At 44.2% G+C, this 15,182-nt stretch overlaps 1 protein-coding gene across 1 annotated transcript; it reads left to right on the top strand.

Moving 5' to 3' along the window:
• The first annotated feature begins 313 nt into the window (after positions 1 to 313).
• On the top strand, positions 314 to 4,457 carry LOC100034197 (Equ c1). Its single transcript, NM_001082497.2, is given in 7 exon segments — positions 314 to 470; positions 823 to 959; positions 1,685 to 1,758; positions 2,442 to 2,552; positions 2,911 to 3,012; positions 3,190 to 3,235; positions 4,178 to 4,457. Coding segments are annotated over 6 exon segments (564 nt in total). The 5' UTR covers positions 314 to 374; the 3' UTR covers positions 3,234 to 3,235; positions 4,178 to 4,457.
• The last annotated feature ends 10,725 nt before the right edge of the window (positions 4,458 to 15,182 follow it).

The raw sequence follows: 15,182 nt of genomic DNA, 5'->3' as shown, positions 1-15,182 counted from the left end.
TACTCCTTTCTTGCCACACATCATTGGCTTTCTGATTCCAAGCTAGGTCAACAGTTAAATCTACTTCCAAAAGGCAGCCCTTTCCAGCATCCACTATTTTTTTTTTGAGTATGTGTTTTCAGAAATTGAAAGTCACTAAGTACATCTAAAAGATATGAGACTGCCAAGTTTCAAAAGAGCAGGAAGATTCCCTGGCCTCACACCAGGGAATCACGGACCACTTCCTGGAGTGGGAGGAGGAAAGGTGGTGCCCCAGGGACAAAAATCTAAACCCAGAATGGATATAAAGAGAGAGGAGCTGGGGAGTGGAGCCACCATCAGGGAAAGACTCACTCCCGGTGACTATAGAGGAGTCAGTGCTGTCCCCGGCCAGGATGAAGCTGCTGTTGCTGTGCCTGGGGCTGATTCTTGTCTGTGCCCAGCAGGAAGAAAACAGTGATGTTGCGATAAGAAACTTCGATATTTCAAAGGTAAAGTCGGTAGAGCAGAGTGACTTCTGACTGTGGGGGGCGGTTCGGAGGATTCTGAAGCAAGGTGGCCCTGCCGGAGGGCAGGACATATGACGCAAAAGGAGTTGCTGCAGACCTTGAACTAAGAGCAATTGTACCATGTTAAAGAATGACAACACTTGGGGACCTCCATTCTCACTCGAGGGACAGTGGAAAGAGCCCTAGATGTGCTGTCAACTGACCTGAGTTCTAATTTCATCTTTACATCACCATTATAAGACCTGGTCCACAGCACTGAATTCAAGAAGACCAATGTTCATGTGGGATCCCCTCTCCTCTTTGCTTACCCAATCATTTTATTTATTTATTGCAGATTTCAGGAGAGTGGTATTCCATTTTCTTGGCTTCAGACGTCAAGGAAAAGATAGAAGAAAATGGTAGCATGAGGGTTTTTGTGGACGTCATCCGTGCCTTGGACAACTCTTCTCTGTATGCTGAATATCAGACAAAGTAAGTGCAGCCTTTTTAACTTGGGGAAGGAAAAACAGAAGCCTCAGTATGGTCTTGGACCTCTACACACACACACACGTACACCTACATTCTGGGCCTGTATCCAAAATGAGAGTCCCTCATCTGGCACTGATCTAGGGCTTGATGAACCTGGGGCTTTTCTAGATTCAGAGATAAGGGTTGCTGGAAAGAATAAATTTAAATGAGAGTGGAGGAGGTAAGGGGTAAAGGGTATCAGAATCTTCAATAGTGTGGCCTAATAGCATAGATTAAGAGCATAGGATGTGTAATCAACAGCCTATCTAGCTCTTGAATCTCTCTTACTGGTTGAGTGACCAAGAAAACTCATCTCTTTCCACCCCCAATTTTCCTCTGCGTAAAAGAGGATGATAATAATTCTCTCTCATGGTTTTTTGTGAGGACCAAGTGAGGTAATGTGTATTTATCTGAGAGGCTGGCACATGGTGAGCACTCAGCCAGTTATCAAGACAAGTAGCTGTAATAACAGTGATACTGAGACGTAATGGTAAAGCAATAGGGATAGAGGTAGTTGACTCATTCTCAAAGTATCAAATAAAGTGCAATGATAGAAATAGAAGCTCTTTGAAAATTGCACAACAAAATGTTAAACAGTTAAGTGGAATAAGAAACTCAAATTACAGGTAGAGTGTGAGGGGGCCAGCCACATCAATAGCTCCATGGTATCACCTCATTCTGCTTTACAGGGTAAATGGAGAGTGTACTGAATTTCCTATGGTTTTTGACAAAACAGAAGAGGATGGTGTATATAGTCTGAACTGTAAGTATACAAAACAAGTCTTCCTAAATTCTACTTTCAACTGCAACTAAACTACAATATCTTCAAGATCTTGCTCAACTACTGATCAGTGCTTATTTAGTCAATGTAATGGAGGCCATCCAATAGCTAGTATCCTGAATTTGGGAGATCCCTGTGCATAAAAGCTAATGCCTCACACATAATATCATCAGATAAAGAAGCCAATTTGGTCATATGTACCTCCTGCAACAAAAGAAAACTGGCAAAAAAAAAAAAAAAAGAATAAACTGGCAGAACAGTTTCTCATTCCTGCCCACTTTCTGATGACACCTGGTAGTCGTTCCCACAGCACACTGCTCAGGATATTGCCCTGGATATATAATGCCAGAGGGGCTTATAGAGAGGACAGAGGCACACAGTTGGCAGAGATGGCCAAGAGAGGTAGCTGAGTCTAAGGGAGCGTGACACAGGGTGAGTTACCACTGCAGCTGAATTTTTCTAGCATACTAGTCAACCTACCAGCATCCCTTAGAAGTCACCTCAGGAAGCCAAGGGAGATGGAAATGGAAGGCATTAGCTATATCACTCTCTATCTATTTCAGGATATGCACTTGAATTTAGTTTGCGGGAGAGAATAAGTAAAGAGTTTTACTTGCTTCCCATGGACCAAAGAAGTTCTGAACTGTGTTCTTTTTCCTCCACAGATGATGGATACAATGTATTTCGCATAAGTGAATTTGAAAATGATGAACATATTATTCTTTATCTCGTGAATTTCGACAAGGACAGACCATTCCAACTGTTTGAGTTCTATGGTAGAGTATTTTCATGTTAGCACTCATCTTGGGGTGGGGAGAGAGGGGAAGGAAGGAAGCCTGGAGACAAAGTGGTCATCCCAATCTTATCCTGGAATGTCTCTCCTCCTCTGAAGACAGATATTCACCTTTGGTAACCCCTCAGGCTCAGTGATGGGAAGATGATGAAATCTCTCATCATGCCAGAAGGAGATTCTAAAGATGTCAAATTCAAGACAGGTTATATCCCATCCCCAAGACTCTGCCCAAGCACCCAATCAGTGGCATCCATCCTCCCATCCACCTGGAGCCCCACGCCCCTCATGAGCCTCAGTGACAAATATACAGGACACAGTAGTTACTGTCACTCTTCCTACAGCCCGAGAACCAGATGTGAGTCCAGAAATCAAGGAAGAGTTTGTGAAAATTGTCCAAAAACGAGGAATTGTTAAGGAAAACATAATTGACCTGACCAAAATCGGTAAGTTCGCCTATCTCTGGTTTTCTCTTCCTAAATTCCCATGTTACTGAAAGGAGAAATCCAACAGAAGGTGATACCTCCAATCAGTCCCCTTTGTCCTAACCTGGAGAATCATTTGGTTTCTCTCTGGGAAATAAACAGCAGTTGGTTTGAATGTGCTCTGCTTTGCCTCTACAGATCGCTGTTTCCAGCTCCGAGGGAACGGAGTGGCCCAGGCTTAGAGGTGGGTGATTTCTGGTGGTGAGGGGGTGGCCCAGGGATCAGTGCCTTCCAAAAGCATTAGGGGTTTATGTCTAAAGATTACAATAGAAATAATTTTGTAAGGCAGCTTGTGGAGAGAGCTTGAAATTTGGAGTTGGAGGACCTGGGTTCAGGACCCACTCCTACCATGAGCTTCTGAGCAAATGATCTAAGCAATTAAAAGGGAAACAATGATGTCTACGTACAGATTTCCTGTGTGGATAATAACGCTGGTGAAAAGGGCTAAATGATTGAGAATGTGCTAACAATCATTAAGACTTAAAGTTTTAAATGGGAAAAGAGTAATAGGGTGTGAGTATGACACTCAAATACATTCTGTGTTTGTGGTCTGTCTTCCAAGCCCAGAAGGCCATCTCACCCTCCAATTTATGGTAAAAATGGCTTCCTTTGATCTCTGCACAGCCTTAACTTCTAATCTGAGAATAGAACTGTCTCACCTTCCAGTTGTCTTCTGATCTGGAAAATAGACTCTGAGTTTCCTCATCTGCTTCCTGCCTCAGATTTATTGTGAGGCTTCATCCAGACAACGTATCTGAAAGTCTTAGCAACTATAGCTTGCACAAAGTCAGCAATTCATCAAAGGTAGCTATGGCTTTAGATATTATTTTTCAATTTATCAAAGATTCTTCAAAACTTCAAATGCTGAACATGGCAGAAATGAGCCTAGGTTCCTTTATTGCTTCCATTCAGTTGAGGGAAGGTTAAGATGGAAGCAACAATAAGAAAAAAAGTCACTTACTCGATGTCCTCCTTCGCACTATTCTGGAAAATAACATAGATTAGAACGCAGGTTGATATCTGTGTCTTCACAATTTTTCTGTCTAATAGAAGTTCTCTTTGTCTTCTGTTCAATCCATAAGTGCTTAGTAAATTTCTGTGTTTTCTTTCTCATCGGCTTATGTAGCTGAGTGACAGTGAATACTTCCTCACCTGGGCTCCAGGATCTTCCCTCCGTGATCCCCATGACATCTTGTGACAAGTTCTGTGACCTGATTTCCATCACTATCGCATGTGAAGGCATTATCTCTGCATCCTCCAGATCTTCCCTAATTGTCTAGGAAGACTCCTCAACTCACCAAGAATCAAGGTTTTACCCAAATTTCCCACTCTTTTTGCCATGCCCAGAACTTGACCATGCTGAGAACTACTTCTACCTGATCAATAAATGATTAGCCTTGCAGTCATGTGACTTGTCTTTGTGTGTGAGAGATGTGGGGCCGACAGCAAGCAAATGAGGGAGCTTCCTTGGCCCTGTACCCATAACCCTCCTCTAGCTTCTCAGAATCTTCCCTGAGTTTCAGGATTCACTCTCCTCTGCAATAATTCTCTGTCCCTGTGAGGGCTGCTTGCCCTTTGATTTGCCTATTTCTTAGTGAGCTGCTGAGACAAACTATAAGACTTGCCCTATAATTTGCCCCATCCTACAATTCTCTTTTTCAATGAGTTACTGAGAGACAGATGCCGCTAAGGCTGATACCACCTGGACATGTTTCAGAGCATGCCGTCATATCCCAGCTTCTCTGTGTCATCCATCCTATGAGATGGTCTGTGTCCTTTCACACTCTTGGGAAACCTCCTTCAACCACTGCTGTTACCCACTGTGAACATATTCAGTGAGATTCCAAGACATGTGAGCAATACCTATCCTCAGCAATCTGTACCTGTTACAGTCAGGAGGCATCAAGCAGCCTAAATGCGACTAACTCTTCTTTGTGGAGCTTACAGCCTTTGGAGAAAGGAAAATTAAACATCCTCCTCCACTTATCATCGTTCCTGACTGAAAAATCTACACATGGGTATTGGGGCAAAGCAAGACATGGGTGGGGGTTGTCATGCAAAAAGAATGACTCAGTCATTATAGACATAAGGTTATGGAGAGAAGCCTTTCTAGACATCTGATGCTGCCCATATCTTACCCCACCTCCAGATCAGAAGATAAGTTAGGTTCAGGCTTATGGCTCCACTTAAGCACTTGATTTGGTTTGCTGAAATATGGCAAAAGGCTATGCAGAAAATCAGTCATATTGGAATCTCTCATTTATAATTTTTGGCATTTAAGGGACAGAACAGCTGATATCCAGAAGGGCATGGCCTAGCATGTCCTTGAGATAGCTGAGAACATTAACTATAATAGCAACCAATGCAAGGCGGGCCACTTTGACGATGGGAGATGGCTGGGTTGTACCACAGGTCAGGAAACTGCAGCCCAGAGGGAGGCACAAAAAGACCCTCAGCTGATCCCAGGTCAAGATGGCAGCTTGAGCTCACACTGAAACCTACTCACCAGACCTTTTATGCAAATGAGGCATGAAATGTTAAGAACGCTCAACGGCGAGGAGTGAAGAGGTTTGTAGATCAGAAACAGCGCAGTTCTCTTCGCAAGGAAAGAAAGAAAGAGAACAGATGGGAATGATGTGGGTAAACACGCCAGAGCAGCACTGTCCTCTGGGATCTGAGTCCAGATCTGGGTCACATGTGCAGGGGTGGAGACAAGTGTAGCAACGGCCAGGTGGGGATGCAGCTGAAGATGCACACCTCTGAGAAGCAGGGGCTGAGTGGGAATGAATTTGAAGACAGCTCCTCTCCCTCACCTGGGGTCACAGAAAGAAGCTGACTGCCTGTGGCCTGCAAAGGAGGCATCACCACCCATTTGAGAAAGAAACAGCAGCCACTGCTATCCTGGAACTGGCCTGACTCCCACAGCGAGGCTTCCATGTTATCACAGGCTGGCCTGATGCTCACGGCTAGGCCAAGTTGTTCTGTTGGATGGAAACAATCTCATAAAACATCAACATCACACAAAGTCACTCCAAGATCATTGTGCAATCTACAAACATGCCCCTCTCTCTGCTAAAATGAGTGACTGCTACTTCTTTACCGATTACAGCTTTATTCTCAGGCTTATCTCCACTCCCTATAGACAAGATTTATTGGGATATCCAATCACAGACTGGCCCCTGCTTTCTGATAGCACCCAATCTAGAGCTTCCTAAGATCCTTCCCAAATCCTATAGTAGGTTCTCCCTAACACTCTCTCACTGAGATACCCATGGTCCCCAATGGTGAGCATTCTTCCTAGCTGCAATAATAACCCAGCTTATTCAACTACAGGGATGTTGCTGGTGGTCTTTGGTTGAAAAGTATTAACATTTTTAGGACTAGAACCCAGGTCCACTCCATGCATGTGCTGCCTGGAATTCTGGGAAGCACCAAGCTAAACCACAAAATGCAGGACCTGGTTCAATGCTATGCATCCTATAGTGGCTGGGACAGAAGATGCCTCCAGGGATCTTGGTCTGAGCAACTGGAAAGATGGAATTGCCATTTACTCCAGTCAGCTGGAAGAACCAGCTTAGTGGGAAAAAATAAATACCTCAGTTCTGAACATTTAATTAGTTTATCTAGCTAGGCTGCTATAAAAAAGAGACCCAACCATAATCCAGTATGGTTTAATGAAGATAGAATTAATTTTGCTCTCCTAGGAACAATCTGAAGTATGTGTTCCAAGTTGGCTGGCAGCTCTGTCCCATGTAGTCATTCAGGAGCCCTGTTCTTTCTATCTTGTTTCTCCACCAACCCTAGGACATTGTCCTCACCTGTGTGGTTAAAGCAGAGGTGCAAGAATTAAGGGAAAAGAGAATGTGATGGAGGCATGGCCACTGTCCTCCATGGCCCCTGGCTCTGTGAGGTTCTTCCTTGTCACTTATCCCCCATGGCCACATCCACTTCCTGCTTGTGCAGGTTTAGAGAGATTATTTTGAGGATTAAAGAGTCACTGTTGCTATAGGCCAGATCTAAATGTCTTTTGGCCATGCAAATTCCTCAAAAACTTAGTAGGCTTCAGACATATTTGCCTCTTGACTCCTCCATGTGCTGATAACCAGACTCCAAAAATCTTATCTAGACAGAGTTAAGCCTGGAAACTCTGGTATTTTTGTAGATTGGCCTTATGCCCTTCCCAGCCCATCTGCTTTTCTCAATTTAATGGTGGCTACTTTGAGGCCAACTAAAACAGCAGATTTGGGTGCGGTGAGCCCTTAATCCCTTCTTTGCCACCAGGCTCATAACCTTTCATGACAACAGCATTCTCTCCTAAGACCAGGATTCCACTTCACAGCCACTACTTATAACTGCTTCACTTTGGGTAAAGAAGCGGTGACCCTCACTCAACTTAGAGTGAGGCTTCAGAGAGAGGGGGCCTCCCTTTGCAAAGCTGTGCTATCTTCTCTCTCTGCTTGCAGCCCGGCTGGCTCTAGCCTGAGTTCTTCCCTTGTGTAAGTTTTGCTGAAGAAAGCAAGAAGTCCTGCACACGATAGCAGTATTCCAACACCCTGAATCTTTTCTATTTCTTCCTCTAGCTACAGCCTCTGTCAGCACATGGTCTGTTTTCCAAGGTACAGCAGGCAACCACTTGACCAAATGTTTTCCCAACATGTAATTAGAATTAGCGGCTTTCCAGGCTGTGACAGCTGAATCCTTGATGCCCAACACCAGCCCTCGAGTAAACTGACCACATCTTTTAGGTTCTCTCAATTGTCCCAGCTAGCAAATCTTCACCATACCCCATATACATTTAACTAGGCTTGGGTGATTAAAATCATGAATAAGCCGGACATTGCACTTGGTATTGAAGATCTGGTCAGTTAAAGGGCCTCTGAAATGTGGACCAATTTATGTCTGATAAAGATCAAAGCCTGGGGATGTTTGCCAGCTAGTTTCCAGAAAGATTAAGAATGTAAATCTCTATTCAAGTTAGGATGAATGACCCTTTGTATTCTGTACATCCACCCTGTTAGCATAAAAGTGTCCTTGCTGGTCTAATTTACTTTGGCTGTTCTCACTGACATCAAGACATCTGGATTTTAAAAACTCATTATTTTTTCCTAGGCATGTAACCTTTACTCTTAAAGCCATAAATAGCAATCACTTTTCTTTGGGAAGTACATTCCCCCAGTGGCTGCTTTTTTAAAAATAAAGAGAACTTTAAGTCTCTCACCATCTCCATTTGTACCTGATTGCAATAAATCAATGCCACTACAGATTGATTTAATAACAGATTTCATTATCAGCAACATAAATGTGACTTTTCTTCAACAAATTAAAAGAGAATGTACTAGATCTATATTAGCATTGTTAGTTCTCAAACAGAACTTGTTGACAGAAAAAAGGTAGTTGTTAAATGGTATGTGTAGTATGATATCACTCACACACATTTTAAATAACACACAGAGAAATGCAAGACCTTATTCATGGATTGCTAAATGTAGGATAATGCAGCACTTCTCACAGCGTGCATGCAGTTCCCTGGGGATCTTGTGAAACTGCAGGCTCTGATTTAGCAGGTCTGGGGTGGGACCTGAGATTCTGCTTTCTACCAAGCTCCCAGAGATGCCAATGTTGTGCCACCTTGGGAGTGGGGTGACACGGGCAAAGTGAAACCTTCTTCAGTGCATCTAGTCTTGGACGACTTTGCTCCACCTGGGCGCTGGAACCTCTCAGTTGTACTTCCAGACTCCCACAAGGAAGCCTCACCCTTGAGTGGTTGCTGAAATAGGTGTTTCTGTGGGAGTATCAGGGCTGGCACCTCCTAGTCTACCATCTTGCTGATGTCAACCCACATCAGTTATCATTGCACCTGAAAGACACTAAGTGTTCAAATGTATTTTTTAATTTTCTAAAATTAATGAAATCAGGGATGAAGTGAAAGTTACAGTGGAATCAGCCATTACAGGGGCTATGCTGCTGCTTCTTGCTACATTTTGCTCAGGGACTGGAGGGCCAGGCTCACAGCCGAGTCCCATTGGGGATTTTCCACCATGATATTTAAGTCATTTCTTTCTTTCTTTGGGAAGATTAGCCCTGAGCTAACTACTGCCAATCCTCCTCTTTTTGCTGAGGAAGATATGCCCATCTTCCTCTGCTTTATCTGTGGGACGACTACCACAGCATGGCTTTTGCCAAGCAATGCCATGTCCACACCTGGGATCCGAACCGGCGAACCCCAGGCCGCGGAGAAGTGGAAGGTGCGAAATTAACCGCTGCACCATGGGGCAGGCCCAAAGTCATTTCTTATTAGTTCCTTATCAGCCTACTGTGCCCTCACTGCCCATCAACACGTTCTTAGGGTCTGAAAACAAATTGAGTTGATTAAAGGAAAGGAAATCAATCTGCTGCAAAGAGCACCATGGAATAATATTCCAAATGCAGGCAAGTATGAATTAGGATTACTCAGTAGATGACAGATGCCACCTTCCTTCCAAGACTTAAAAATATATGTACGGAAACTCTACTTGTGCATCAAAAATACAGTTATGAAGCTCTATTCTTGGCATCCAGCTGGACAGGAGAAATGGGTTCTGTATTAGTTTCCAGTTGCTGCTGTAACTAATCACCATAAACTTAGAAGTTTAAAACAGCACAAGTTTATAATATTATAGTTTTGGAGGTGAAAAGTCTGACATGAGGCTCAGTGGGCCAAACCTGAGAGCCCCGTGTCTGTCATTTTATTCAGATCATCGTCTATGTCCTTTCTTAGAATTTTAAAGTTTTCTCCTCAGTAATTTTCTTGTGTATTCTTAGCCGTTGATTCCTATATACTTTCACAGTTGAGGGTTTTTCTTTTTTTTCTGGTGAGGAAGATTGGCCATGAACTAACGTCTGTTGCCAATCTTCCTCCTTTTTATTTTCTCCCCAAAGCCCCAGTACATAGCTGTATATCCTAGTTGTAAGTCCTTCTAGTTCTTCTATGTGGGATGCCACCACAGCACGGCTTGATGAGCAGGGTGTAGGTCCATGTCCAGGATTGGAATCAGGGAACCCCAGGCCGCCGAAGGGGAACTTGCAAACTTAGCCACTAGGCCACAGCGCTGGCCTCTGTTTTTGGTTTTCTTAACCATTAGTTATTGCTATTAGTTTTTGCTGGTACAGCCATCCCTCAGTATCCTCGGGGGATTGATTCCGGGACCCCCAGCAGATACCAAAATCTGCAGACGCGCAAGTCCCTTATGTAACCTGGCCTGGTACAATGAATACACCCAGCCCTCATATCTGTGAGCTTCACATCCACAGATTCAACTTAATTCCTCCGTATCTGTGAAATTTTGATCGATTGTTGGTTGAATCACTGATGCAACACATACAGATACGGAGGACTGATTGTATAAAGAAATGCTATTGATTTTTGTAAGTTGATCTCTCTAGCAACCTTGATGAAATTTTTTATTAGCTATAATAAAATTAGTTCTAATACCTTGTGGATTGTGCTAGTTTTATAGGTACATGGTTATATTATCGGCAAATAGTGTCAATGTATCTCTTCTTATCCTCTTGCTTCTCTTTTTTCTTCTCTTCCTATAGCTTTAGCCAGAACTTCCAGGAATACTTTAAACATTGAAACCATATTTTCTATACCAGTGGTTGGCAAACTATGGCCCAGAAACCAAATCTAGCCCAAGCCTATTTTCGTATAGCCCATGAGCCAAGAACACTTGCAATCAACGTGACATTAGGAACACTAATTTTTAAACCCACTGGAGCAAAATGCTCTTCCAAAAAAGAATTCCACTCTTCTAATAGACTTGGATTTTCAAAAGAAAAAAATTTTACTTAACATTATATTTTTAATTTCATCAAAAAAACTAGAAATGTGTTTTCTCTATTATTATATTAGTACCTACATAATATCTTCCAGTTTGCCTCTTGGCCAAAGCCTACAATATTTACTACTTTGCCCTTTAGAGAAAAACTTTGCTGACCCCCTTTTTTACATCATGACCTTTCCCCTGGCTGCTTTTTGCTAGAGTCATTTGAGCTACATTTTCCCCCAAAGAAACATGCTTGTGAAATTGAGCCCTTCAGAGTGCCTTCAAGAAAATAGGCATTAAATATTATGACTGAGGGATTAAGGAGATATTTTAAGTTGTCCTGTTACTGCTCCCCTTTAAATATCATGAAGAACTCAAACCCAAATGGAGGAAAAGCAGATAAATGTCAAATAAACTTCCAGAGTAAATATCAAACCAGGACACCCTGAGGTTATCTGAGGTTTCAGGGACAACAGTGAAGACTCCAAATCTCTATTCTTGGCTTAAAGGACCTAGTCACGTGATTCTCTTGTCCCAGGACAGAACTTGAATTGAAACTGTCTGCTCCTGGAAGCAGGCTGGTCAAAATATGAGCTGTTGTTCTTAAAAATATTTCTTAAATATAGCATTCTTTAACAGTATTTCAGGAACATTGTTCTATTGGTTTCAAAAAGGTTATGATGGATCTGTTTGGTTATTAGAATAATGGACAATTACTGGCTAACCATTTGGTAAAGAAAGAGAGAGAACTGGAGTGCCAGGTTGTTCAGGAGAGCCTGGCCCCCGAAATAGGACCAGGTCAGCAGCACTGAGAGCCATTGCCCAGCTGCCAGGAATCCCACAACCTAACAAAACTACCTGCATTTTCCTGTTTCTGTTAAATCTGAATTAGTTATACACACAATTTTCCTCAAACACCCCTTGAGCATTCCCATCTCTGGATCCTTGTCCTTGCTGTTTTTTCCCTTTGTATGACATATTTGTCCCCAATATCTGCATGGCCCACTTCCTCATGGCCTTCTGGTCCCTATGTGTCACCTCACACAGAGGACTCCTCCAAACCCCAAGTATAAAGTAGCGCTCTTTCTCCACCTTCCTTGACTGGCTCCCCCGTATTTATTAGTTTATTTCCTGTCCTCACTCCCTCTAGAATGTAAGTGCAGCAAAGTCAGGGAGCTCCTTTTGTTCACTTCAGTAGCCAACACCTGAAACACTGCCTAGCCTGACACACACACTCCATGCTCATTGCCTTAGTAAGTGGGCTTCCCTGACCTGCAGAGGAAGAACGAGGGAACCCATCCTCTTTCTCCCTTGTCTTGTCCTAATATTTTCAGGAGGGTGTCTCAGACTAAAGAATGTGGGGCCCTTAGGATCTTGCCCATTGGTGGAAGTAGAGAGATGGGGCTCTAAGGAGATTGCTTCCTAAAATCTCTTCATAAAACCCTGGGCTCTTGGAACGGAGGCCTAGTTGTCCCTCACACACAAGAGCAGGCCTAGCAGTCAAGCTTCAAGAGAAGAACAAGGGATCCATGACCCTTTCTCCCCACCTCCTACAACCCTGGCCAGAGTGCTACCCCACTCCCATTTCTGTCAGCCACCTGGGGGTCTTGAAAGCAGGTGAGATTCAAGAAGCTCCTGACATGACAGGCACAGACTTGACCAGAGGGAGGGAGAAGGGTTTTTCTAAAACATGGCCCAGTCTTCTGAGTTGAGGCTGGGTGGGCTGAGGGCACCAGAGGTCTCTGTATACACAGATAAAAATGGAAGACCATATTAGCAGGCTTCAGAAGAAAAGGAGGGACTGAGTGTGTGGGGAGCTCAGGAGACAGCCTTTAGCTGTGATTTACTGTTTCCTGTTCCCTCAAATCAGTTTGACTGGTTTGAAGCACAGACTCTTGCAGTAGGTGAGTATATGCATCTCCACTCAATAAAAATAAAGAGATTACTACCAGAGTGGTCATCTTGTATGATATGTATATTGCTATCCCTCTGCCCCGAACTGACAGCTATGCCCACATCTCCACATTCCTTCAAGGCAGGAAAAGATATGTAGAAAGCTTTCCCCATCACTGAGCTGCTGCTCCCTATATTCCTTCACTACCCTTTTCCATCTCAGATGTAAAGCAAAGAATATAATAAGAATGCATTTACATCTGCCCCATCTGAAAAAGGGGGATAAAAATAATAATACCTAAATAATAGATTGTCACAAAGATTAAATTAGGACATTTTCCAAAGCATTTAGAACAGTGCCTGACACACAGTAAGTACTATCTAAAGTATTTGCCCTTATTATTCTTTTAATACATTTCTTGATTGCTCATTTAATTGCAATTTTTACATCTATCTCCAAAATTAAGATTCATCCATAGTATGATGCATTTTTATTTTTATTGTATGATTCTTATCAGATTTGATTATAAGATAATGTTAACTTAGAATATATAAGGGCGCTTCCCGACTGAAAATAGTTCAAACACCTTCGGGATGATCTATTCTGTAGAGATTCTCATTTAAATTACAGAGAATTTACCCGTAAAACCACTGGACCACCATTTTTGTAACTGGTTTCTTTAGTTTTCTGTTTCTCTAGAGCTGTGATAGTTCTGTTGTCCACCAAAGATTTATGCTTCTAGGCACGTTGCAATTAGATGTGGCCCTGGGACTTGCTTTGATCAGTGAAAAGTGAGCAGTAGTTCCACTAGTCCCAGGCATCAGGATTTTTTTTTAACTTTTGTTTTTTTAAAGATTGGCACCTGAGCCAACAGCTTTTGTCAATCTTTTCTTCTTTGTTCTTGTTCTTTTTTCTCCTTCTTCTTCTCCTCCCCAGAGCGCCCCCCTGCCCCCGCCCCTGTACATAGTTGTATCTTCTGGTTGTGCTATGTGGGACGTGGCCGCTGCCCGGCCTGATGAGCGGGGCAATGTCCGCGCCCAGGATCCAAACTGGCAAAACCCTGAGCCACCAAAGCGCAGCGCAGGAACTTAACTACTAGGCCACGGGGCCGGCTGGCATCAGGATCTTTAAAAGCTCTCAGGAGATCTAAAAGTGCAGCCAAAACTGAAAAACACTTATGGAAGGATGGAATGAGTTGGTCACGCCGCACATCTCTAAACTACACTCTCTAGCACTGGAGCCGCGGAGACGGGGTGCCTGAAGCGGCCCCAAACGATGCTATGCAGATGCCAGGAGGCGGCCGGTGGGAGGCGAAATCGCAGATCGGCTCCTTCTTATCCATCCCAGTGCCTAGAGGAGCCCCAGAGAATGGTTCAGGTCCCCTCACCGGCGGCCTGGCGAACGACCGTGGCTCAGGCTTGTCTCCCTGCAGTAGGGAGAGATGCACCCGGTGGGCGGGGACCTCGCGGCGGAGCAGATGCGGGAGCCTGGCGCCGCGCTCTGAGGACGTCCGCGGGAAGCCTGGCGCCGCCTGCTGGCCGATCGCGCGCATCACAGGGCGCTGCTCGGGAAGCCGGGCGTCCCGCCGCCTGGGCTGAGTCTGGCACAAAGAAGTCCCTTTGGGAGGCCTCTTCCAGAAGGCCTGGGGCTCTCGCTGGCTTCCTCGCATTCTCTGCAGGTCCGTGCGGAGCATGGAGGGGAAGGCACCTCAAGGGAGCTCTGGGGAGACGGGGAAGTATGAGGTTTCAGCCGCCTCACTACGGGGGAGACTGGTTCAGATGCTTTTTAGAACCGGGCGTCCGGAGCCCCCAGACCTCTCTGGCCTCCTCCCAACACCCGCAGGAGTTGCAGAGCTTAGAACTAGGGCCTGCAGGGACCTGTGTTTGTTGTTCTCTGCTGTCTGCAGGTTTATTAGAGGGGGCCCCTAAGTGTGCTTGGGAACCAGGAGCCTTTGCCTGTCAGAGCCCAGAGCCCACCTAGGGATGTCCAGAAGCTGGACCTCAGAACCAGGGTCTGGTGGGGAAGCAGCATCTGGCTGGAAGTGAGTAGACTGTTTCAGAGTCTTCACTTCACTCAGCCTTTAGGAACTAAGGGAGCACCCCCGTAATAGCCCGGGGCCTCCTGTCTGAAGCCTGTGAGTCAATGCAGTGTGGAGAAGTCATTAGTTCTGTCTTCCAAATAGAGGCATTTCCCACATCACATCAGAAATGAAAATCATGGTCATGAAAACCAGAGGTTCTGTGTGAAACTACAAAGTGGAAACTTATTTCCTATTTTTAATAATACTTTTATTGAGGTATAATTGACAATCAACTGCGCATATTTAGAGTATAAAATTTGATGTTTTTACATGGATATGCCCATGAGACCATCACCACAGTCAGGATAGTGAAGATGTCCATCATCCTCAAAAGTTCTCTCCGTCCCTTTGT

Source organism: Equus caballus, chromosome 25, assembly GCF_041296265.1.
Source record: "Equus caballus isolate H_3958 breed thoroughbred chromosome 25, TB-T2T, whole genome shotgun sequence".
Classification (NCBI taxonomy): Eukaryota; Metazoa; Chordata; class Mammalia; order Perissodactyla; family Equidae; genus Equus; species Equus caballus.
Note: the sequence above shows the minus strand (reverse complement) of the source record. Positions and strands in the feature narration are given on the sequence as shown.